Raw genomic sequence first — 25,955 nt, 5'->3', positions numbered from 1 at the left:
GACTTTAACTGCCACAGCACCAAATGGGGATACAATGAGAACAACAAAGATGGAGATACTGTTGAGGAATGTGCTGACCAATATAATCTGACACTCTTCTATGACGCATGAAGCATCCTTTCCAAGCGCTCGCTGGAGAACAGACCTTGCATTGTTGTCTTCCAGATATGTCAAAAACTGTCGGCAACCCCATACCAAAATCAGTATACAGACCTATCGCCATTGAGGTAGGATCAGGCATCTCTACGAGAACAAACAAATTATATGAACTGTGTTCGTGGACCTGGCAGCTGCCTATGACACAGTAAATCACAGGAAACTGCTCCTAAAGGTTGCAAGGGTAACTCGTAACACAAAAATAGTTGCAATAATAAAATTCCTTATGTCAAACCGTCACTTTTTTTGTGGAAATGGATGGGAAGAAAAGCAGATCACAAAAGAACGGACTCCCTCAAGGATCGGTACTTGCACCTATCCTTTTGAACGTTTATACCAACGCCCAACCTCATTTTGAGAACATCAGGGGGTTTCTATATGATCTGTGTCTTGCGTCCCAGGCCTCTGATTTCAAGACCATTGAGGAGAGACTAACGGATGTCCTGGAGCCACTCTCTGAGGCCACATTTAAAGAACTCACTTGCCAACCCAGGAAAAACTCAAGTGTGTGCTTTCCATTTAAAGAACCGCCAAGCCTAAAGAAAACAGGAAACTGAACATCTGGAATGGGAACATATTGGATAAAAACACATTCCCCATGTACCTTGGTGTTACCATAGACCGCACAATGTCCTTTTCTCAGAACACAAAGAAAACAAAAGCAAAGGTGGCCACAAGAAACAACTTCCTAAGAAAAGAGGCAAAAACTTACATGCCATGGGGAGCAGATCCGAAAACAGTCAGTTACCATAGTAGCCCTCTGCTATTCATCAGCCGAATAGGTCTCACCAGTCTGGGCAAGATCCTGCCATGTCAAAATAACACCTGCCGGATCATTAGAGTAACTTGAAACCGACTGCAGTTCCAGTCCTCCATCGGCTGGCTGGCATTGCACCTCCCCACATTCAAAGAGCCACTGATTCCAAAGCCCAGAAATATAAATAGAAAATGGACCCAAGGCACAGCCCAATGACAAGTAGACTGAAGTCGAGAAAGAGCTTCACGATGGAAGAAAGCATCAACCCTGACCATGCAGCTGTATACAGGCGTTCCACGTGGAGAGAGTGGAACAATCATGCAAATGAAGCTGTTGGAGATCTGAGAGAAGAACTGTCCTACGGAACTGAGCTCCCCAGGAATGAATTGGTAACACTGAACAGAGCACAGGCAAAACTTGTGAGAATAACTGGAAGCATGAAAAAGTGGGGGCTGGCTGAGAGTAGCTTGTGTACATGTGGGTGCCCAGAGCAGACATCCTTAGAGAATGCCAGGATGCGCTCAGCTGCACTGACCATGACCCAAGAGTCTGCTCCCCAGATGCTGTTGAGTGGGTTCGGTGTTGGTGCGAAACTGTGACGATGATGACTTGCAAAATGAATAAGTCTTACACCTGCCAATATATAAGTAAGATGACAAGATGCTGATCTTTTTAACATCAAAGTACTTTTGTAACCCGGCACTGCTAACTTTTATGTGTAACCCAGAATGAAAAGTTATTACAAAAGACGATTGCAAGATATTTAGATAAATTGCTAGTTTATCATTGTGGTAGACGTACATAGATGTATTAAAGTTACATTTCCAATAACCTGTAGGTTAACAGAGAAGGAAGGGCGCACAAGTTCATTGTAATTTGAAGTTGAGGAGTTGGAACAAAGTTGATTTGCATTGAGTCAGAATTCAATCAAGTCTTAGACTTAGATTGAAATAAAAAAGCCCAAAGAATCTTTTTTTAAAACAAGAAACAAAAAAAAACCTACAGCATGCACCAGAATGAATAAAAACAGGACAGTCTTTAAACTGTATCAATGGAAATCACATCTTGCATATACAAGACCTCTAGTGCTATTGTGAGGATTGGTTCTCAGTCTCACCCGTCCTGCTGTATCTGAGTGCCATAACACAACTTGTGAAATCCAAATAAATTAAAAACAGATTATAAATTTATATCACATTTATTGTCATTTCATTCATATTCATGTTATTCACACTGAAATCATTAAAAAATATAGATATGATGTTTCTCCATTAAAGGTATGCTTGTATTCTCATCCTGTGAAAGAGAAAGAAAAAAAAAGAAAAAAAATGATAATTATTACTGAAACTGTGTAGTTCCATTTTAAAAAATCTTATCTTGCTGATAAATTAAATTATAAATATAGAAAAGGATATAACAAACTTTAAAAAATAATTATAAAGTTAAATGGTAGACAAGATAAAGAGGTCATTGCCTATTTCTTTTTAAATTTCTTATTCATAACCAAGAAGCAGGTTTCTTTTGCTATATTCTTCTTGACTTCCCTATGTAAATGTTTTTAAGTGTATAACAAGCTCACATGGCATTTTTATAAAGAAACAGGAGCCAATACCATTAAAATGGAGAGATCACTGCCAAAAATTACATAGGGATAGAAATGCATTGGTTTTAACGTGTATTAGACACTGTCATTAGAAAAAAGTTTTTAAAAATCTTTACAAACTACAGTAAGCTGCTTTTAAAATTAAGAAACGCTCGAAAGCAAAACATGGTCCTGTCCTCTTAATCACCGCTCTCTAGTCTCTAGATTAGGTCAATAAAGCTGAGAGGTTTTATGAAGAATATAGAATATAGAAGAAAAACATTAATTCCAATTAAAAAAACAAAGAAGGGTCCATAATGATATATGAGGAATTCTATAAGATACAGTAATATGAAAGCCATTTTGATAATCTTGAAGGATAAGACTCAATGATGATGATGATGATAATAATAATAATTATGATACTTCTTCCTGAATATAAATTGATTAATTCCCATGGTATAGGCAGGCCAATGCTTCCAGAACAATTAAAGGAATGCAGAGACTCATTCTTGTTGTAATGTTATTTAGATCTGAAAAAAAAAATGATAAGCATGGCATCCTAAACCATTTTCCCATGGTCCCATAAAAAGCAATATCATCTCACACAAAATCATAAAGTAAAATTCATATGGACCAAACAATGAATAAACGTTATAATTACCTTATTTTATCAATTATTATCATTGGATTTATTTAACTTTATAATTAAATGACAATTCGAAATTAAGATACCAATGTTTGAATGAATAACTGAATCTAACTCTACAAGTAAAATGTAAATGTGCAACTTATTCAGATTTCAGGAAGCACTTGTTACAGTCTGTCGCTTCATGTTACAGGAAAAACTCCAGTTCCTTGAGCCTTATGACTCTAAAGGACCAATTATTTCAAAGTAAAATGAAATACCATTTATTGTTTTAAGAAAGTTATCAAGCACTATTTAAGGTCTGTTGCTTCATGTTACAGAAACAGGAAAAACTCCAGTTCCATGAGCCTTATTACTCTAAAGAACCACTTATTTCAATGTAAGAAGAAATACCATTCAATGTTGAATATATAGACATGACCTAATTCTTAATGGTTTGCTTATATTCAATTAAAACATTAGAAAACATAATGGACCTGGAACTCAGATACCACAAGGTTGTTTGAACCGTTGGGTCAGGTCTAATTTTATCAGAGGTTTATGATCATGAAGGCAAGATTACATAACCAATGTCGATTAGCTTTTTAAAAAATGGGCTTTTATTTACCTTCCGGTGAACTCATTTGATCAATATTTCCTGTATTTAACTTTCTGATCACATAAGAAAAGTCTAATAAACATTGAATATGTTTTAATGCCTCTAGATTTCACTTTAAAGTCAAATAAAATATCTGATCACAAATAAAATTTTTGATAATTCGATCAACAGAGAGAGCTTTTCAAAATTGTTCGCTTATTATTCCTCAGGCAAAATTTAGATAAGACATCATTTCACATATCATGGTGTTTCCTATGAATTACAAAAGCCTAAAACGCTTCTTCTTCATAAAAAAACGTATGAAATAAAATTAGGTAATCTAAAGTAATCAGAGAGGTTTAGTTTTCATTTCAATCCAAGGTAAATCCGTAAAGAGTTGTAGGACCAGGCCCCTCTTGATCATTACCCACAAAATTGATTGAACTAACAGGGATGTGTATAAAACTGTAACAAAACCCCACGACCCCCCCCCCCCCCCCCCCCCCCAACACTCATACAAAAACTTAAACACAGTTTTTTAATTTTCATTTCTCTTGAGCCAAGGGAAACTCGTTGCTCATTTTAGCTGCACAGATTCGAATTCAATCGCTCTCCTTCCCCCCCCCCCCCCCCCTCCCTCCCTTTTTTTTTCTGGAGCGAGTCTATTCTTTTCTCCTTTTGTGTTTGGCCTTGTTCCGTTTCTGAGCATGAATAGAATAGAATAGAATAGAATAGAAGGTATCGACATCGCTTGATTAGGCCACTGGCCTGTCGCCGAGTCTTTCCAGTCACTGAATGTCTTGTTCACAACTGATCTAATGCATTTCCCTACCTGATCTTGTGATCAGGGGCTAGCCTACACTACACTTTCTCTACTGATCTTTTGATCATAGCTATTTTGGGTGGGAGGCACTTCTACACTATGCACATAACTTTCCATCACAGCATCTAATCTATTCTTGAAAGCATTGACACTCGGCGCTTCAACGACATTTGCTGGCAATGCGTTCCAATTTCTTAAAATTGTTTTTTTTTTTTTTTTTAAATACAAAAATATTGGGTTTTTTCCCCTCTGTCTGTCTGGGAATAACCAATTTTCGTTATTGGCAGACCCTGTCTGGGAATAATCATAGCGATGACGAAAATATCAGACCGCACTCCCTGCATTTTACAATAAAATATGTATTCTTTCACACAGCTACCGACCAAATAAGGCGAATAGGCTTGGAAGATCCAAAACGTCATACATGTAGTTTGACACCTGCCAAATATCAAAGATGCGATAAGGGGTTGAGTGGGACATTTTCTTTTCCCAGACATTCTCATTTTTTCACCACCCCTTCCTCCCTCTCTGCCATTCCTTCTCCCATCAACTCTCAGCAAAAACAATAACAAAAAGTCTTATGTGGCAAAAACGGCTACCAACTTAAATCCCTCAAACAACGCAAGATATTGAAAATCGGTGGCAGAGACCCTTTGCCTTTGTCTTGTTCCTTTTCCAGTTCCAGTCATGAACAGATAATGAGAGAATGAAGACCTAAAGATTGTTTCGAAATCTATTATCAGGTTAGGAAAGAGCGAGAGTCAATAAAATATGACAAGCGATGAAAGCTTTGCACCACGAAAGATGAGGATTAAAAAAATACAACTTTTGTTGAGATTCCACCGACTGAGGAGGGGGGTGTCTGCTTTTTGGGTTTTTTTTTTTTTTTGTTCCTTTCTGTTTTCTTTTTCGGTCAAGTTATGACTGACACACGTTCTAGACTGTAAACGTTACCCATAAAATGTCATAAATTACGAAAAGTGTTTTCTCTCACACAGTATTCGAATCACTCACTGAATGAGCATGAAGCAGACATAAGTGAAGGAAACGTAAACTCTGTAAGTGAGAATCGGCGAGTGAAGCTGTACTGTAATGACTGACACTGACAGTGACAGTCAAATTGCGAAGTGAAATGAAAACAAATAAACAACGCATTCTAAAATTATGCCGGTGAGACATCCAAAGTTAAATACCCGAACGCTATTATGGATTAACATTGAACTAAATCGTTTCCTGCTCTCAAAACCAATCGATACAAATTACAAACTCAAACACTGAAATTGGAATCTTACCTTTGCATGAGTTGGACTGCCATTCTTTGCTGGTGATTAGGAACTTTAGCAGCCGGACAAACAGGTCTCCCGTTTTTGTCGTTCAAATTGTAGATAATACACATTCAGTTAAAAACAAACACGTACAAATAAAATTGTTATTTAGTTAAATTCTTTGTATATGGCTAAATTATTCCGAAAACCAGATTTCAAATAGTTCTTGTTTTGTTCACACAAGCGCATTGATTTTGGTGAATAATCTTGACCGTGGTCTAAAAATAGACCGACAGTAATTTTTGATAAATTTTACCATTTGTTTAATAAAAAATCAATATTTAGATATTATTTGACGCGTGATCGAGTATTTATGAATATGTGTTTCTTTTGCCACCTAACAGACATTTTTTAATGGTTATTTTTTTCTATAATTTACATTGGAAGGTGAGCTGTCAAAGCCAGGAACATGTGTTTTGCCACGTGCTTCTAAAATGGTCATGTGATGTTGTTTATTTTATTGCACCAACTTTACTGTTCTATAGATCAATTTGACACATTGTGTTTGAATATAATTTCTATTTATTTAATTTCAGCCACAAACAACATTGCCATGATTGAAGATGAAGAAGAAAATGAAGTAGATGACAATCTTTGTGCCCCAGGTTTGAGTTCTTTCTGTACAATTTAATTTCACTTCAGGTCTGTCATAACCGACTGTTCAGACAAACAATAGTTTTACTTTTTTCATTCTTGATATTAGGTTGCCTTTTAATTATATTAAAAGTGCTCATTCTAAAAACTCACCAGCGATTATTACAATCATGTTTTCTCTTTTTTTTTTCCCCCTTTAAGGAAAACATAAGTGGTCTCAAGAGGTTTGTATGATTTGCTCCATCTGCCGTGAATGCACTGGCTATGGTGTAAGCTGTGTCAACAGTAGCAGAAAAGACAGGAATCCTGGAATGTGAGTATTATATCTTTTTTTTTTTTTTTGAGGTAATAATGTGTGCTGGTTTTGGACTTGGAAATGAACATGAGTTGAGGAAAAAAATAATTATCAATAATTTAATTTGTTTATTATATCGCATATATTCCTTCATCCAAGACTCCAGTTTTTATTTGTATTCCTTAGAATACTTTTCATTATATTTAATGTTTGAGGTTTGGCAATATTGAATGTTGTCTGTCCATTATGTGTGCTAACAGTATCATCTCTATACCTTGGGACTGTGTGACAGGCTTTGATGAATGGAACAGCACTTGATATTTAATATTTAATCTGTACTGTAATCTGACATCATAAAAGACAAAAATACCTCTCCTCCCCCACCCCCATCCCTAAATAAATAAAAAAATTTTAATGTGAAAATTTTGATTATTTTTAATTAAACCAAAGAAAAAAAAAATAGTTCACTGCTCCCCAAGTTTTTTTTGTGTATTGAAGCTGTCAAAATTGCATCCATTCCTTTTATCATACCTGAGACACACGTTTCACTGACATATGATAATCATAAGAGTACTGCTTCACTTATTTTGTTAATGAAGAAAAAAAAAATTGTTCTCCGACAGGCCTTGTGGTTGTGGTGCTGGTGATTCTGGCTGCACTGATTGTGGAGTGTGTCGAGTTTGTGCTGAAGAGAAACTTGGAGTCAATGAACTCGATGAAAGAGGACTCCTGGATGTTGTTCGTAAGTCTTGAGTAGTCAGTTTGATCAGATAGATTTCAATGTCTAAGCTATAAGAAATAATTAACTTTCTTTCATTTTTACACCTGCAACATTGTGCTATTAATGTTTGTTTTGTAATTCTGATCGTGTTAATTGTTTTTGAAATCAATTTTCTTCATCTAGATCATTCTGACATAATACTAGATTGATGAGTTGGGTCACAATAAAAAATCCTTTAAGTCAAAAAGTTGTGAAAAATGTAATAAATTGCTTCTTTCCCTTCTCTCAATGGCTGAACTCATGTGTATGGTGTATTATTTTAATAAAAAGTTGTAATAATTCAGTTGCAATAATAATATTACATGCACATCGAGTAGTCTTAATCTAATGGATGGAATTTATTTACTTTTAAACGAATTTAAAGATCAAGAAGTGCTTGAAATTGGGTGAGAGAAAGATGAACATTAAATTAAGTCCTTTATTAATTTGTTCAGGTCCCAATTGCTGAGTTTGAAGAGCATTGGATCCACATACAAAGGGATTGAGATGGATCCTGGGTGAAGAGTAGATCCCCAGTCCAACAATAACGGGACAGCATGATCTGTTAGATGTTTTTTATTCATTTGTGCTAAAAAAAAAATAAAAAACTGAGCTTTTATATAGCGTAATATCCACTAAATGTGCTCAAAGCGCTTTACAAGGGGTCCTTGGTCAACAGCAACATTTAACATATAGGACGGGACATGCAGCCTGTTAGGCAATATTACAATTTTTCAGACGAAGACAATGCTGTTAACAGCCAGGTACTCATTTTACACCTGAGTACGGTGAGAGAATGTGAGTAAAGAGTCTTTTCCAAGGACTCAACTATGCGCCGAGCCCGAGGCTCGAACCCAGGACCTTCTGATCCGAAAGCGAGTATCATACCACTAGACCACATAGCCGCACTTTGTGCTACTAAATGTTATCAGACACAAGCTTATTACCGTCTGTGAAATTTATAATTTACAGAAGGAGGAGCAGGGGCAGGGGTGCAAGATCAGACTGAAGGAAGAAAACCGGACAAAATTCAACTGAGACAAGCACAAAAATTGGCCAAAGAAAGAAAGCAGAAGGGTAAGAAAAAAAACCAAGGCTTTTAACTTGTAAATAGTTTTATTTAACTTTTCAAATCTCTCTTACTGTAAAATATATTTTATTCAATCAATCCCCAGATGGAATTTTATGACCTATGCCATTAACTTGATAATCCAGTTTATAATGCAGTCGAGAAAATCAAACACAAAGTTGCACGGAAAACAATGTTTTGAGTATAAAATTGTCAAGACAAAATGCACCTTTTTTTTTTTTCAACTGATTATCTTAACTTTTAAACAAATAGTAAAGAGACTATACTATGACTCATGAATAATATTTTTTTTCCACATTTATTCGTATTTCAAGAGAGGTGATTTTGAGAAGAAAATGAAAAAAACAGTGGGGTCATCTGCAATAACACTTAACACATGTGTTTAAATCATTTGACTGCTCCAGTGCTGCCAGACTTATGTAAAAAATGCATATTCTTAGACATATTTGTTTATTGTCCACCTGTATGTATTTTGCTGAGGATCATTCAATTTATATTGTTTAAACAGTGATATGTATATATGTATAAAATGACTCAAAAGGTATTGATTAGTTGAATGCTTTTTTAAAAAAAATTCCTTATCTAGAGGGCAGTTATGACATTGAAGTTGAACTACCCAAGTTAGTCAGTCTCCCTCCTGCTGAAATCAATTTTGTGAGCTCTGCCATTCAAGTTGCTGCAGGTCTACATCACACTTGTAAGTTATTATAATTATTATTATTATTGATTTTAAAAAAAATAATTTTTAGTATTATTATTATTAATTATTTGTTTCTTTTAAACAGCATGTTTTTCTTTTCTTTGCATCAGTAAGTTATGTGATTAGGCATTCATGAATTGTATGCAGAGTGAGGCAATACTCTACACTTACTGGGTGGGGATCCTGACCTCCAGTGGGCAGGGAGGTACATACTGCGTCTTCTATCCCCCCATACCCGTTTCCCAATTGTTTCCTGTCATTGTCTTGGAATGAGATTACTTAGTTTTGTGCTGATCCTTGCTGGAGCTCCTTGGCTGGGAGGGAAACAGTCGAATGTATAGTTATAGTTTTGGGAGATATTTTTTTCCTTGTAAATCATCTCTCTGTTATGCATTGTATTATGTTTAGTTTACATATTATATTATATGATTTGTAAACATTTGAGTGTATTCCTCTTAGTTGGGACCTGTGCTTGTGTCTGGATTGGATGAGACTTTTCGGTGATCTCAAACTAAGTACATTGGTGGTATACTCTTGGAATCTACATCTGATCCCTATTTGTTCCCATTCCCCTTTGTCTTACTTTTTCTTGGGTGCTTTAATTGAAATTCTATAACTTTTTACTGTCCCATTTTCTTCCTTTTTACTGGCGCTGATATAACCTAAATGTGTTGCAAGCGCCGTAAAACCCTTAAAAACAAACAAAAAACAAACTCTACACTTAAGTGTCTGTACTATGTTAGTATTTTAGTGGGGACCTGTGCTTGTGGCAGGATGAAACATTTAGGTGATCTCAAACTAAGTACACTGATAGTGTGCTCTTGGAGTCTACATCTGTTCCCTATCTGAACTAATTCCTCTTTGTCTTACTTTTTCTTGGGTGCTTTAATTGTAATTCTAGAACTTTTTACTATCCTATATTCTTACATTTTACTGGCGCTGATATGATGTAAATGTGTTGAGCAAGCGCCGTAAAACCCTTTAAAAAAACCCTAAATAACCCCGAAATGTTCCAGACCTGCCAACTCTTTCAGTTTTATCAGGGAATTCCTAATACTCGTCCTCATTCCTGATTTCCCTAAATTCCATCTGTATCCACGATTTTTGACAGTATTTACTCTTTCAGAAAAACCATTATCACGTCAACTTCTTTCAAATCCCAAATTTTCCCCCAAACTTTTCCGAATTTGTTTCTGAAAAGTTATGAAGTCTGTTGTTCCATTATTAGAAGATTTTACATGTTATCTTCCCGTGTTTGATTATGGATTAATATATTTTGTATCCTTAAGTATTAGAGTATTGGTTAAATAAAAATTTGAGGAGTGATTTAAGTGTATATCTGCTGTTATTGACATTTTTTAACACTTGACTTTTCAATGTTTATTGTGTGTATACTTTACTTTTACGTTTACTCTGCCTTGAATATGACTAATTTTCAATGTTCTCATTTGATTCAGTTTATGAAAAATTTATTTTTTTAACCTTGTTATTTTGAATCAGATGTATTATAATATTGCATGGAAACGAATGATAAATAAGTTTTATGGTGAAGACAGTTCTTTGTTGAATAATGCAACATTTTTCTTGAAATATACCAAACCTTGATATTAATTTCAGTGGTTCTACTTCAAAATGGCGATGTCTATGCCTTTGGTAGTAATGGGAATGGGCAGCTTGGACAAGGAGATAACAAAACTCGGTAAGTGTATCTGTATCTTTGTTTAAGTCAGTTGGAACAATATGTTGAAAAATAAAAGATTATTATTAATTGATTCAATATAAATTTTTTAGTGTCAACAGAATGTTACTTATTCACTAACGCAAATGACATTAATATAGAAACACCAATTTTCTGAATCATTAAGTCATGCTACTTAATTATTATCCTCTTGTAAGTTAATAGAATCTGATATAAATCAATTCCTTCCCAATCTCCCAACCCCACCCACACCTTTTCTTTTTCATTCAAGGGGTCATCCTTCCAAAGTGCCGTTGCCACTTCCTGTCACAATGATGGCAGCAGGTAGCCACCACTCAGTTTTCTTGTTGTCAAGTGGACAAGTCTACACTTGTGGTGATCATCAGGTTAGAGTTGGATCTTAAACCGTAAAATTGAATTTGTTCCAGACCATGATTTTCTTAATCTATATAATGTATTTTGTTTATATATTATATATTATATAATATAATATATATATATATATATATATATATAATTATATATATATATATTGTATATATATGTATAGCAGCAGGCATAACCATTTTCACAAGAGAGCAGTGATAGTGAAGTGGCTTTAGGTTATTTGAAGCAAGATATGATGTCAGTTCAAGAAGGTGTTAACTATTGTTGGAAAGAAAACGGTATGGGATATATATATAAATCAAATGAACTGGAACGGTACACAGAGGAGGCTAAGAACAATTTTATTAAGGTCAGCATAAGATCCAATTCAAAGAAATTTGAAATCACATGTGCCTCAACTATGAAATGATTCAATAAATAATTGAAGAATCTGTAAGTAACCAATTCATTTACTAATTTGGAAGTAGAATCAGAAGTAATGGAATTGCAAGCGAAGAAATCAAAAGCAAGTATTGCATTGAGATAAATGACAGCCGTAATGATTTCAACAACTATCTGAACACAGGAACAAAATTGTAAATATATAATACCACAATCATACATGCTTTACTATATGATTATGTAACATGGCTTGTGTATGCTAAAAACAGACAGCATCTACACACATTCCTCAGGAAGGGCCTCATGACATTTTTTTTTAGCTTTGTTGTATTTAGACAGGATAAGAAGTAATGAAATGATCTGGTATGCGAGAGATGTCTGATATTTTATGGAAATGGAGGTTTCCAAGAAGAGACTCAACTTAGAAACCAGCAGAAAAAAAGAAACAATGGCATACCTAAGTTATACTGGATTTTAAAAAAACAAAAAACAAAAAACAAAAAAAATAAATAAAAAACCTGATTAAGGACTTAACGACAAAAATGGAGAACTCCGCTTGTTAGATGACTTTGGTGTTTTATAGCAGACTGATTTGCCAAAGGATTGGTTTATAGGAAAAGGAAATACAATTAAACTGCAGGCTGTATTTTATATAATATATTCCTTCATGATAGAAAGACCTTTATTTACTCATTTCTTATGAATTAGATTATTGAAGGTAAAATAGGGTGCAAACAGATTGTTTAAGAATTATAATTCTACTTAGTGTTGGAAGAAATATTATTTCTAAGGAGTGAATGAACAAAATTAACCTTGATGCGATGAACTCTCTCTCTCTCTCTCTCTCTCTCTCTCTCTCTCTCTCTCTCTTCTCTCTCTCTCTCCTCCTCTCTTCTCTCCTCTCTCTCTCTCTCCTCTCTCCTCTCCTCCTCACTCCTCACTCTCTCACTCTCTCTCTTCATTATTTCCTTCGGCTCTCCTTCCTCTTCTCTCTCTTTCTTCTTCTCTCGTTCTTCATTCTCTCTTCTCATCTTCTCTCTCATCTCTTCTCTCTCTCTCTCTCTCTCTTCTCATCTTCTACTCTTCTCTCTCTCTCTCTCTCTCTCTCTCTCTCTCTCTCTCTCTCTCTTCTCTCTCTCTCTCTCTCTCTCTCTCTCTCTCTCTCTCTCTCTCTCTCTCTCTCTCTCTCTCTCTCTCTCTCTCTCTCTCTCTCTCTCTCTCTCTCTCTCTCTCTCTCTCTCTCTCTCTCTCTCTCTCTCTCTCTCTCTCTCACACACACACACACACACACACACACATTCATTCTTGCTTTATTATTGTCCTTACAGAAAGGAGCTCTTGGGCGAAGCGGATTGGATGAATTTGCACAGGTCAAAAATAGCTCTTGGTTTGCTTTGCCTGGTCCTGTCCCTGGTGTTGGTAAGTTTATAAATAATGAATAAATGTATAATTGTTTGTCATGATCTCAGTTTATTCACAGTTTTATTTTTATTGTAAAAGTTTAAGTGAGTACTGCATTATTGTGGACAAGAAACAATGTTTAACAAAATGAACGTAGTTATGAAAAAAAGAACGAAATAGTCAAAAAGGAGCGTTGCTAGCTCAAAACCTTATTCAGCCAACAATAATATCAACAGGAAGGCACTTAAAATCCAGAAAGACAATAGGAGTCATCAGGATAAGACACCTGTCTTTTCTGTCTTTACTCACTGTATGTAATATATTACTGTTTTTATTGTATTGTGGTTGTTCAAGAAGGGGTTTGAGCGTTTGAGCCCAAAATCACCCTTGTTCATAATTTTTAAAATACTATTTTATTCATTTTTGTGCAATATCGTTTCGTTTAAGAATGTGTTTGGTATTCTATTCAATCTGTAATCAAGCTTATATGGATGAGCGGTTTATTGGAATACTGGTAGTGTGTGTGTCTTTCTGTAATGGGGAAAAAGTCTGAGCAAAAGAGAGTCCCTGAATGTGCCGTGTTGTAGTGGGGATTCCATGCTGGCATCCCTATGACATATGGCTGGTTTGATTTGGTCATAATTTTTTCTAAAGTTTGTGAACCTGAGAGTGTTGCAGGCCAATGCCAACTCTAACTTTCTAAGTACAATGTGCCATCTTTCCATCTAACATGCTAATACAACCTAAAAATGCTGCAAGCAAACTCAAATGACTAGTTATTAGGAAATATACTAATGAACAAATAATTTTCAGGTGCTAAATTTGGAAGGCGAGCAACGTGGATTGGAGCAAGTGGAGACCAGACTATCATGAGGATTGATGAATTGCTAATCAACGCCCAGAATCTCACTCGATCTAAATTCTTTGCAAGTAAAACTTGCATTGGTAAGAAAGAATGTTAATGTATATACATAGCTCTCAGCAGTCCACATTTGGACAATAATATCTACCACTATCAACCATGCTGCTCAGTTTAATTTTTATCTCAAAAACTGCAGCAGTCAATATTTTGTTGTACAATTTTTTATTCTGCCAGGTTAGGATTCTGTATGCGAATTCCATTCTCACTTTAAAGTAAATCTTTGTGACATATGTATAGTATAGATAGTATGGCTAAGAAGCTCATAACATTGCCATCCGGAAGTATAACGGACCAACACACAAAACTTTGTGTATCCATGAACGTTTATAGTCAAGTTAATACAGTTCAGTGAGCATTACTCATAAACGCGGATGGCATAAAACAATAACAAATACCCGAGTGACGTCAACTTCAATCTATCTATAAGTAACTTGAGTCAGGTGAAAAGATAAAGGTCTTTTTCCTCATTTGTCATGCAAATCTCAGGTTTTTTACATGTACCCTCTTGATTTGTATTTGGATCTTCTTTACCTTTTATTTTCCTTTCAAATTTTTTATGATTATTTTTTCAGATACTTGTAATGCAAAGATTTATGCAAACCTTTTTAAAAATATAAAACTTTGATTAGGTACCTATATGATATTAAGTATAAACTTTTTTATTGACAGGCCTCATATCAAGGGAAGAGGACACAGTGGGAGACATGAAATGTCTAATGATTAGTAAATCGGATGGGAGCTGCAAAAGGTAATATAAACCATGCTAATATTGATCCACAATTTAATATTTTTTTACTGTTGATTGATGAATTTTAAAAAACTTTGAATTAATGCTCTTTCACTCCTGTCACCAGTTCATTGATATTAAGGTATAAAGATACTTCCAACTACAATCGGACTAATAATATTACAAAAGGTCCCCACAAAAGTATAGCTTTAAATTATAAAACAAGTCTCCTGATTTAATTAAATTATAACTTTATTTTAAAAATAAGAAAATGTCAAAATAAAATGAAAAGGTTTTGACAATACAATATACGCAAACAAATCTTGTCTTGTTGTTGTCTCAAGTTTGCTCTTGTTTTCTTGTAACTGCATTGTTCTTGTTTCTCGTGAAGAAGATGTGTAGTAGGGGTACTTCTTCACGTTTGACTGAATACGAACTTAGCAAATATTGAGAACAACCGTGGATCTCAAACATATTTAAGCACAAGACATTGCACTATCCCTTTGTATCTGGATAGATATTTGACTTTACAAGTATTAAGGGCATCATATATTATCACACTTTTTTAGAGATGTGATCTTACGACATATGTCGCTTTTAAAAAATTTGTCACCAAACCTGTCAGTATTGAATATTGTTTATCACAGTTTCGGCCTTATCTGTGTTATACTTTATTGGGACACATATGCATAGTAACAGATCTGACTTCTCTGTTCTATGATTTTATTGATCTCTTTTAGATCGGACACATTGCATAGATCTGACTTCTCTATGCAATGATTTTGGTCACCCTGCACTATGCCTTGCTGTCTTCTGGCCCTGAACGTTTCTCACACAACCAACCCAGCATTGTGTGAAGAATGGCTAGTGACGATTTGTGGCCTGCCATGGTTTATAATACCATGGTGAGTAGTATTCATAGGACGACCTAGAGGGGTTGTCAACACAAGATAGCCTAACAACAAGTTTGAAAATAAACAACTCATGGTTGCCTTAAGGGGGTACTGTCACAATAAGGACAATTTTATTAAGTTTTATCAAAAATGATCTTTTCAATGCTTTTTCTGCAGTATTATGTGTGTCCAAGCATATTTCTAAAGACTTTTTGGAATAATTTCCACTATCGGTGTGTATGAGGTGGCATTTTAGGGGTACCCCGCCCCGAAAACTTCAGATTTTGGGAACAACTTTTCTCAAAAAGTGTCTATTCAATTTCACTGAAACTTGCTATGTAGGTGTCTTTAATACTGCTCTACATTATGTCAGAGGGATTTTTCTATTCTTATCCTAGTAAAGATTTTATAGCATCCGGAAGTCTTCAATCCGTAAAACTGTGAAAATTTTTCCTTTTTCGCAGTTTTTACCCTCTTTGGACCCCCATATCTAAAAAAATAATGCTTATATTGCCAAAAGCCTCTGACATAATGTAGCCACACTATAAACACACAAGTGTGTGAAAGGAAAAAGAAATTGAATAGACAGTTTTTGAGAAATCTTGTTCCCTGCTATCCCACCCCTAAGAAAATGACATTTTGAGAAAATGGGAAAAAACGAACATTCTCGTAGATTATACAAAATATAGTGTCATGAACCCCCTAAACTGTGTTGTTTTAGACCCAAGAATCATTCTCCTGTGGAAAAAAGATACAATTAGTTATGAATTTATAAAAATGGTACTTATCCGTTTGAGGTAATCCATCCAATGTCACGTGTCGTCTGGGACTCCGCAATCAGAAGCCGCCTGCAGCATACTGCTCACCGCCTTCCAGTTGATGTAAACGTTCTTCCTCCCTTGTCTGTGCTAACCTCCTCATCTCCCTTTTCCTTTTAAAGACAAATTCACCTGCTCTGTCTGCATTCTTTATCCTAACATTGTCCCTTTTAGTCGCATGCTCCACAAAATGTCGTCCCACACTAAGTCCTATTGCCGAAATGAAATCCTGCGATGCCTTTGCTCCCTTGTTGAATTCTCCTACTCCAATCCCACATGAAATTTCCAAACGCTGTCTCCCTACAAACACATGTTTTGGACACCTAGACCAAATCAAAGCATGGATGCTTTCATTTACATTCTGAGTCATTCCAAATAAACATCTCCCCAACAAATCATCATCAGTCAATCTAACATAAACGTCATGGATGTGTTCTGCTACAGTCGGTAGAATAAATGTGGTCATATGTCTGTCGTGGTCAGGTGCTGGCAGACCATTAGCCTTGGCTTTCATGTAGAAGCACCAAGAATCAATTCCTTCTGGGCAGTACTCATGGCGTGGCTGTTTATTGGTTGAGGTGCAGTGATAAAAAGAAGCCCAAATTGCGCGTCGCATGTCGTCCACAGTACTGTTTGATCTAATGGCCCGCGTGTAATATTTCTGAAGTCTGGCGATCTTTGCCTTTGTCAATTTTCCTTTTCCATTCCCTCCTAACGTTACCTTTACCTTCTTGTTGTTGTCCACAGTCTTCCGCAATGCTGTTCCTAGTCTCTTCGCTACATGATTTACACACTCCCTCTTCTCAATTGTCATCCCCTCATACGGTCCCGAATTGTTTAGCTGCTTGATGGTGTTGCTGTCCCCGTCACTAATCATTGTTCTATATCTAAGTCCATTCCGCTCTACAGATCTACTCCACATATTCACAGCCGCTACCTGTTCCATACTACCTGATGATCCTACATGGTTCCTATCACACTCCTCCTTATGGCCACTCAAGAATTCTGCATACCTATCACTATCCCCCTTCAGCTTGTCTCCTACTGTCACACACTTATGGCAATACTTAGAAAGAACCACTACAAGTCCTGTTCTGTTCTCTATCACACATCCTATCCCTAACATTGATTTATGTCCCCTCGTGTGCCAACTACCATCATACGAAACATCAACATCAACAATTGGTTGCCCTGCCTGCTCAGGATACGCTCGACGAACAACATCAACAGCTTCAGAACGGAGACGAGACGAATAGCTGGCGAACTGGCGGTGGATGGCCTTCTGGTGGCGAAGAAAGGTCTTATGATGTAGTACAGGCATATCCATCATGCCGCAAAATGAGGCTAAGCCAGCCTGTCCACTTCCATTAGCCAAGGATGAAGCGACTCCACGACGATTAACTTCAAAATAGTTATCTTTTTTACGAGATGTATAAAAGGACGATATAACTTTTGAACATGATTTACAAGACAAATGTAGACGAATGGCAAGACCAACAGAAGAATCACGTGAAACCTCCAACGTAGACTGGAAACAAAAAGGGCAGAGAAGACAATCAACAAGATCCTGGAATACAATCAGCTGCACGATGGTCGAACATTCCAATGAAGACGAAGATGCAGGCTCAGACGTAGAGGCAAAGAAATCCAACTTACGAGCTGATGATGAAGAAGCAGAAGCTGAAGCTGTTGGTTGCGGCGAAGAAAAATATGATGGAAATAAAGGGGAAGTCGCTGCGTGGGACGAAGATGTCACAGAAGATGTGGATGCTGGCTCTGGTTCATTAAAAAATCTCTGCTTCTTCGCATCCCTTGCCTTCTTCAAAACATCTTTCCGTGACTTCCTTTTCATGCTGCTAATGGAAGCATTGAAGGTGGAAACCTTGGCTCTAGGCATGACAAACTGTGAAAATAAATAAATATAAATATACCATAATAAATTAAACAAAAAAAAAAAAAAAAATATATATATATATATATATTATATAAAATAAATAAATCGGGGGTTAGCTTAGCTCAGCGTTACGGTCTTTGCTTCGTACCGGAAAGGTACCGAGTTCGATCACCAGCCTCTGTGCTGTGTGGACTTGAGCAAGCCATCTCGCCCTAGCTCAATTTGCGGCGCAGCACTGCGGTTGACGCCTTGGTTATTCCAATCTACCCTTGGAATAGACCCTGGAGAATAATTTCCACTATGGGATGAATAAAGGGGTTTTAAAAAAATAATTTTATTATAACATTTTTATTGCACCCCTACTGCTAAGCAGTGTTGGAATCAGCCCAAAGTTTTGCCTTGAAAAGCACAAAAGATACCCACACATAAGAATTCTGGCTACCAATCATAGTTAAGCACAGATCTGGTATTGCTTTGGATCAAAGAAAAAAAAAAAACATTAAAGAAATTAAAAGAGCAGGCAGAAAGGCCGCTTTCTGGGCAAAATGAATTCCTACCACAATAAGGTAACAAAAAGTCACAGTGGGCTGACCACCTGCTTGGCTAATGCCTTGGTCTAGAGTAATTTCACTTTAAAGTGGCCCTACACTGAAAGGTGAAAAGGCAGAAACTATAGATCAGAAAGAAAGAAACGCCTTTAGGTCAAGAGACGAGAACCATACCTCAGAGCATTGAAAGCACCCCCCCCCCCCCCCACACACACACACACACACAGACTCTTGTAGAATGATGGTTATAAAAAAAATAAGCACAATCTAGATAATCTCTAAGTTCTAACTCACTGACGTCAATGGTAATCCAAGTCTAAGTTAGCTTTCGACGTCTATCTGTCTGTCTAAGATCTACTATAGATCGGCGTTTAGTTATCTCCTTATTCAAGCTCAATGATCTTCACTAGTCTAATGTAAATCAAAGAAAACAGTATGGTTCTTAATAATCGTATTAAAAATAAAATTAAAACAAAAATTAGCCTTTAGAATTATTTACGAGCAGCATTCTCTTTTACTATCGTCAATGTTTACATTTTAGAATGGAATGCACACTTTGAGACTGTAACCGGTCAATCTGATTCCACTAGTAATAAAATAAATAGACATACTTACTGGCTAAAGCGGTATCCAGGCGTCGAAATGATTATCTACCAATTCTTGGTTCTTTGGAAAATGATGATAAAACTTTGCAAATAAGTAAATGGAGTGAAGTTTGTCATGAAATGATAAAAAATCAGTTCGAATCGAAGCGTAAGTAAACGTAGTCGAATGCTCCGGAAATGTACCCGTTGTTATGTCACGTGACTGAAAACCGGGTTACGATTGGTCTTGGAATGTGAGCTAAAATTTTCCATGACGGTAATTACTAAAAATAACTCCTAGACGTCTCTTCAGCCAATCAAAGAAAGGAAAATAGGCTTGGAATTTCTCGATTTCCCCGCCGACCTGTGACACATACGTGAAAGAATGTGAAAGAACGGAAATGCCCTTTCCCTGACATTTCTGCTAATACCAAATAAGCCGGGGTTCAGTGCAGGTTACTAAGGACTATCGAACGTTGATTCTGACGAAAATGACGGAAAAAACTTTGCGTTTAGACGATAGTTGCGTCACAAAAAAATTATTTAAAGCACTTTTTTGTAAAAATTTAGCCTTTTGAATGTTTTCAGTGTGTTAAAGAAAGGTTGAATTACCTGAAAGTGCCCTAATCTCATTTTCGATAATTTTAGTGGAATTCATAGTAAAACCGTCCTCTCGACCAGCGCGTACCCCCTTAAAATCTAGTTTCCCATTGAGACTTAAGCTCGTTCTACTAAGCGTGACAACTCTCAGATATGGAAGCCATTGCACAAAAATAATTCATGGATATTATACATCTCATTTTTTATCTTTATATTTTTTTCAGCTTCTCTGGACCAGATCAGGAAAACCTTAGCTGTCAAGCTTTGTGTCTTGATCCAGTCTATGATGTACTTTGGGGGTAAGTGCATCTTTTTTGGGTAAGAAAACTGAAATAGTGCACTGGGTGGAATAAATATTACATACCTGTGCTCTATGGCAATTACAATGATAGTGAAAATTCCTTTATTTCATTTTTCACCAGGAATGGAAAGGACGTTAATTTCGTTACATTTTTCTTTTTCTTTCTTCTTTCTTTCTTTTAAAAAAATTGTCTTTGTTTTTTTTCAAAATTCATTTTTGCCCCCACCAAAAGGCACACTTACTTTTTATCTTTTATTATTTTTATTTTTCATTCAAGATACAATCCAAGAACTCAAGAGATTCGTTGTTACAATGTAATCATGGGAGAAGCATATGATTTACGTCGCATCAACTCTGGCTATTGTGACATTTTTAGTTCTGAATTGGCAGTTCCAACCAGAATGGGAACACAGGCTACACGTTCCCACTGTGCTCTACACATTCTTGGTCAGTAATTTTGTACTTTAGTTTTTTGCCCTTAAAACTTTGTAATATACCTCAGGATGGGAAAGAAATTGATTGTTGAATTTGTAAAAGGAGTGGATATGAAGAAAAGAACCTTCAATAAATTAGAGCTCATGTTCTTCAATATCTTACAGTAGCTAATATAATTAAATTCAAAGCTGGAGTTCTTGTTTAATGCTGCCTTGAAGGATAAGCACCAGCCTACTGTTCTGTATAGTTATAGAATGTTGAGAGCCTCAGCTGTTTGTTACCAAAATAAATACAAAAGAGTTTCTCTTGTTTTGGTCTGCTTGGAATGTTCTACCACAAGATGTGAAAGAATCACGTAGTTTGGCTGTTTTAAAAAATCTAATCTTTACTTTTTGGGGAGCAATTTTTACACATTCGTATTTATTGTAAATGAGACATTTGTGTGTGTGTCTGAATATATGTGTGTGTGAGAGAGAGTGAGAGAGAGAGAGAGAGAGTAGGTGTGCGTGTGTGTGTAAAAGGCTTAGAGTCTGTGTGTGGATATAAGTGCCTGTTGTAATTATTATTCTTATTTTAAAGCCTTTTTATTTTGGTCCTCTTACTGTAGTATAATTCAAATACGAGATGCTTGTTCTATGCAAAATTTCCTTAACTTTGATTCTGAAGTTTCGGTATACTCTTACAGTTAATATTGCTTCTACTGATTCTGTTTTTGTGCCGTTCTATCAGGCTGTTTGGATACTTTAACCATTGCCAACAAGCTAAAACTTCAAGTGACAGAAGAAACAAGGGAGAAAGCAGCTACCAGCAAAGTGTATACAAAGGAGGACTACTCTGTTGTTAACAGATTTGAAAGTAAGATATTATTTAGTTAACCCCCTTTAAGATCTGTTTGCCACTTAGACTACCACTCAGTTGGTAACAAAAGGGGCCGAGATCTATTTAGGATGAAGTTGAGGTTTTTTTTTCATTCCACTATCCACCCTATTAGACTAGCATCCTATCCAAAGGGGAGCAAGCATTGGCTATTTGATTCAAGCAATAGAAACTTAGATAAACTCCTGCTTCATGGGCCTTATGGTTTTATGCTTGCCACTTATACAGATTAAAACGCCATTTACAGATATTTTTTTTGGAGCCAAAATTGGCTAAATTCTGAGTTTTTCACTCAAATTCGTATTTTTTAAAACAAAATTTCATTGGAAAAAATTGGTGAAAATATAAGAAATGGATATGAGGTCAAATTAAACAACTACTTCAGTTCTAGTGCATTTAAACGTGACAATTCATTAGAATGAAGATGGAAATTCTGCATTTTGGTTTGGACAGGGTTTTATTCTTGGACCTCAGACTTTATTTTTCCTTAAGATTTAAAGATTTATAGTTTTTTATATGTGACAAATAGGTAATTGCCAAGATGAGGATTTATCGTTGGTAATTTTTTATTCTTCATGTTCTTATGCTTTATTTCTGGTTAATAACAAATTTCCAAGACATTTCTTTTTTTCTTTCCTGTTATTGTTCTGTCTATACACTTGCAATTTATTCCATCTGATTTATCATTAGAAAAAATAAAAGCTGTCATAACAAATGGTCGGGCAATTGGCTTAACATTGTGTGGAAGTATTTTGCCCATGACAAAACGTCTTATGCTTCATGATTTTTTTTCCTCTTCAGGTCATGGAGGAGGTTGGGGTTATTCTGGCCACTCACTGGAGGCAGTCAGGTTTATGAGTGACACAGATGTCTTGTTGGGAGGCTTTGGACTTTTTGGGGGAAGAGGTGGATATTTGGGAAGAATCAAGGTGTGTTAAGATATGTTCTCTTTTTCTTCTAAAGGAATTAAGTTCTCAAAAGGAGAAAAAATATTTATTTTATAAGTTCTACGGTATGTTGTAATTGCATCATCATCATCATCATCATCATCATCATCTGGGTGGGGTTCCTGACTTCCATAGTGGGCAGGGAGGTACATACTGTGTCTTCTATCCCCCTATGTCTGTTTTCCAACATGCTTTCTGTCTTTGTCTTGGAATGAGATTACTTGGTTTTGTCCTGGCTGGGAGGGAAACAGTTAAATGTAATGTTAGTTTTGGGAGATATTTTTTTCCTTGTAAATCATCTCTCTGTTATGTAATGTATTATGTTTTGTTTATGTATTATTTGAGTGTATTCCTCTTAGTGGGGACCTGTGCTTGTGTCTGGATGAGACTTTTAGGTGATCTCAAACTAAGTACACTGATAGTGTGCTGTTGGAATCTACATATGTTCCCGATTTGAACCAATTCCCCTTTTGTCTGCCTTATTCTTGGATGCTTTAATTGTAATTCGAGAACTGTTTACTATCCCATTTTCTTTTTACTGGCGCTGATATGACCTTAATGTGTTGCAAGCGCGTAAAACCCTTAAAAACAAAAACAATCATCATCATTATCATCATCATCACAGACCTGCCAACCGGTACGATTAATCGTATTTTAGTAGGATACGGTTCCAAAGGATTTAATACGATTTTTGTTGTTCTAATATTTTGATTTTTTTTCTTCTCAAGCATGAATGATGTTGAAAATGACATGTCATACATGTTGCCCATGTTTCTTTCTTTGTTTTTTTTTTGTTTTTTTTTGTTGACCGTGTTTCTGAACGAGGCATCACAGTTAGTATACTATTGTTTTCATTTCAGTTAGTTATATGTTACCGGTTTTCACCAATATTTTTCTCATAACTTTTTAAGGATTTGCATAGAATTATGCATTTAAGCTTATTTTATACTTTAAATGGCATCAGGCCACATTTAAGCTTTTACCACTTGTTAAATAGAAAATTTTAAGTGAAAATTAAATTTAACTAACATCTTTGGCAATGAAGCTTTCATTTAAAAACTGTATTGCGGACAAGCTTAAACATAAATGGATTATTTCCCTTTGTAATTACTAAAATTACTCTATTTTGTTTTTAAAAATTTAATGATCTTTATTTAAGATTTATTATTTTGTATGAGTGATTTTTTTTTTCATTACCAACTGGGCAGCTTTAGGAACAAAATGGTTAAAAATGAATCCTCTAGAAGTATTTAACTTGTCTGTGATATGTGTGAATTTCCCATCATTTGACCAACAGTAATAGTATTAGTATGTAGTACTAGTAGTAATAGTGGTAGGAGTAGAAGTAGTAGTGGTAGTAGTAATAGTACTAGTCTAGTAGTGGTTGTAGGAATTGTTTGTAGTTGTAGTAGGAGGAGGAGTAGTAAATGCTATAAAAAAGGGAGATAGAGAGAGCGAGACATGGATCATTTGATAACATAGTGGAAATTATCTTGTCACTGCTGCAAATTGTCATCTCTATTAGATTGAAGACCACTCTCACAAATATTTTGTCTGAAAACCTTCAACTGATTTACTGGGCTGGCAGATATATATCACCATCCCAACTTCATTTGGGACATCAGCATCATCATCTCAAACCATCACCACCATAGCATCACCACTGTTACACTTACAACCACCATCACACATTGTCACTGCCACCACCACCACATCACTTCATCCATCACCACCACCGCTAGAGCACCATCGCTACAACAAGCATCTCCTCTTCTACAGGCACAGCATCAATACTACCAACATATTTGGGGTCTTTTGGTCATTTCTTTTAGTGTTTCGAAAGCAATATCCTTATTTTCTGAGCCTTATACTGATTTAAAATGGTCAATAAGTTTTAGTTTTTTGATAAACCGATAATTTTGTAATTACTAGTGATTGCTGCAAATGAATGTTTGAAAGATGAAGATCAGAGTTTATTTTTATTTGGGTTTGATGTTAGCTTTTATATAAATTTGTGTATTTTTCCCACTTTTATTTTCCACACATGCTGACAAAATACACTTTTTTTCTAAAAAATACACTTTTAGGATCATGGAGTACACTTTTCGTTCTGGGAAGGTTGGCAGATCTGTCATCATCATTATCATTGTTTCAATAATCATAATATTCATAACATATGTTGTCATCTTTGTAGCTGTTTGAGTTGGGTCTTGATGGAGGCGAAAATGAAGGTGATGGAGACTTACTGGCAGAAACAGAAGAAACTCAATTTGTTTGTGGAGCAAGGTGAGCTAAAGCAGTGGACAGCTGTTTGAGAAGTTGGTATCTACTGTTTCCTTAATCTGATAGCTGTCATATTGTTAAAAATATCTGTTTTTGAGCTCTCTTAAATTTGAGAGGAATATAAACATTGTATGGCAGAGTTGCGATACCATTATACCACAGAAACTACCGGATATATGGACCAACTTAAAACGTGGGTTCTTCCTAAATAGTATGCATATTATGCTTTGAACTCAAATTGTTTCTTTAACTTTGAAAAGATGACAGTGAAAAATATGAAAGTGAAAAATTTTATTTGACTGTGTCTCCACAAGATAGTTTTTCTCTTAAGAAGTAATGCAAGATGCATTCCATAACTGTTTTGTTTACCTTTACAGAGAAAAGTATGCAATGATGTTTGATGAACCAGTTCCAATCCAGGCCAACTTTTGGTATGTTGCTTGGTCTCGCATCTCTGGACCAAGCTCTGACTGTGGAGCCAATGGTCTGTCTTCAGTACACACGGATGACTCGTAAGTTTGCAAGGGAGACATAATAGTAATAATGTAATTTATTTATAGAGCACCTGTCTCATATAATATAGCTCTAGGCGCACAATATACATGGCATGCAATAATATCATTTTTTAAAAATGACTCTATCATGTTATCAACAACATTTAAAAGATGAGAATACTATTATTTTTTTAAAAATCGTTTTTTATTTTTTTGAAGTGCAGTCTCTGTGTTGTGGAACTTCGGGTGTTAGATGACATAATACAGGTTCAGGTTCAATAGTTTATTTAGACCTTTACTGGCCAATAACCGTAATAGTTGATGATATATATTAGACAACTTTTTTCCATCCCCTCATGACAATTCAAAACCATTGAATGGGTTAAAATCAAAGGGTTTATTGCTATGCCTGTAGTTTGTTCTCAATACAGACATTACTCTACAATTGTGTGATTTT

The 25,955-nt window shown here is 35.7% G+C and overlaps 2 protein-coding genes across 7 annotated transcripts in view; one reads left to right on the top strand and one right to left on the bottom strand.

Annotated features, from left to right (window-relative positions):
- LOC144971558 (E3 ubiquitin-protein ligase MYCBP2-like) overlaps positions 1–25,955 on the top strand; it is a 120,942-nt gene that overhangs the window by 21,494 nt on the left and 73,493 nt on the right. For 3 of the 6 annotated variants that reach the window (XM_078912595.1, XM_078912593.1, XM_078912596.1), the window contains exons 16-31: positions 6,406–6,474; positions 6,665–6,776; positions 7,382–7,500; positions 8,491–8,595; positions 9,195–9,305; positions 10,926–11,007; positions 11,279–11,393; positions 13,104–13,194; positions 13,990–14,121; positions 14,768–14,846; positions 20,387–20,461; positions 20,741–20,910; positions 21,628–21,753; positions 22,576–22,703; positions 24,916–25,007; positions 25,382–25,516. In XM_078912595.1, coding sequence (XP_078768721.1) covers positions 6,406–6,474; positions 6,665–6,776; positions 7,382–7,500; positions 8,491–8,595; positions 9,195–9,305; positions 10,926–11,007; positions 11,279–11,393; positions 13,104–13,194; positions 13,990–14,121; positions 14,768–14,846; positions 20,387–20,461; positions 20,741–20,910; positions 21,628–21,753; positions 22,576–22,703; positions 24,916–25,007; positions 25,382–25,516 — 1,741 coding nt within the window. Of the gene's footprint in view, positions 1–6,405; positions 6,475–6,664; positions 6,777–7,357; positions 7,501–8,490; positions 8,596–9,194; positions 9,306–10,925; positions 11,008–11,278; positions 11,394–13,103; positions 13,195–13,989; positions 14,122–14,767; positions 14,847–20,386; positions 20,462–20,740; positions 20,911–21,627; positions 21,754–22,575; positions 22,704–24,915; positions 25,008–25,381; positions 25,517–25,955 lie in introns of all 6 variants that reach the window. The other 3 variants (XM_078912594.1, XM_078912592.1, XM_078912590.1) reach the window with 1 other exon arrangement.
- LOC144971645 (uncharacterized) lies at positions 16,420–18,316 on the bottom strand (the record flags this gene model as incomplete). Its single annotated transcript, XM_078912721.1, has 1 exon — positions 16,420–18,316. A coding segment is annotated over one exon (1,761 nt), but the record flags the coding sequence as incomplete, so codon positions are not given.

This window comes from Berghia stephanieae, chromosome 4 (assembly GCF_034508935.2).
Source record: "Berghia stephanieae isolate SIO BIC M18660-M18661 chromosome 4, UCSD_Bste_1.3, whole genome shotgun sequence".
In the NCBI taxonomy this organism is placed as follows: Eukaryota; Metazoa; Mollusca; class Gastropoda; order Nudibranchia; family Aeolidiidae; genus Berghia; species Berghia stephanieae.
The sequence above is the reverse complement of the archived record's forward strand: the minus strand, read 5'-3'. Positions and strand labels throughout refer to the sequence as shown.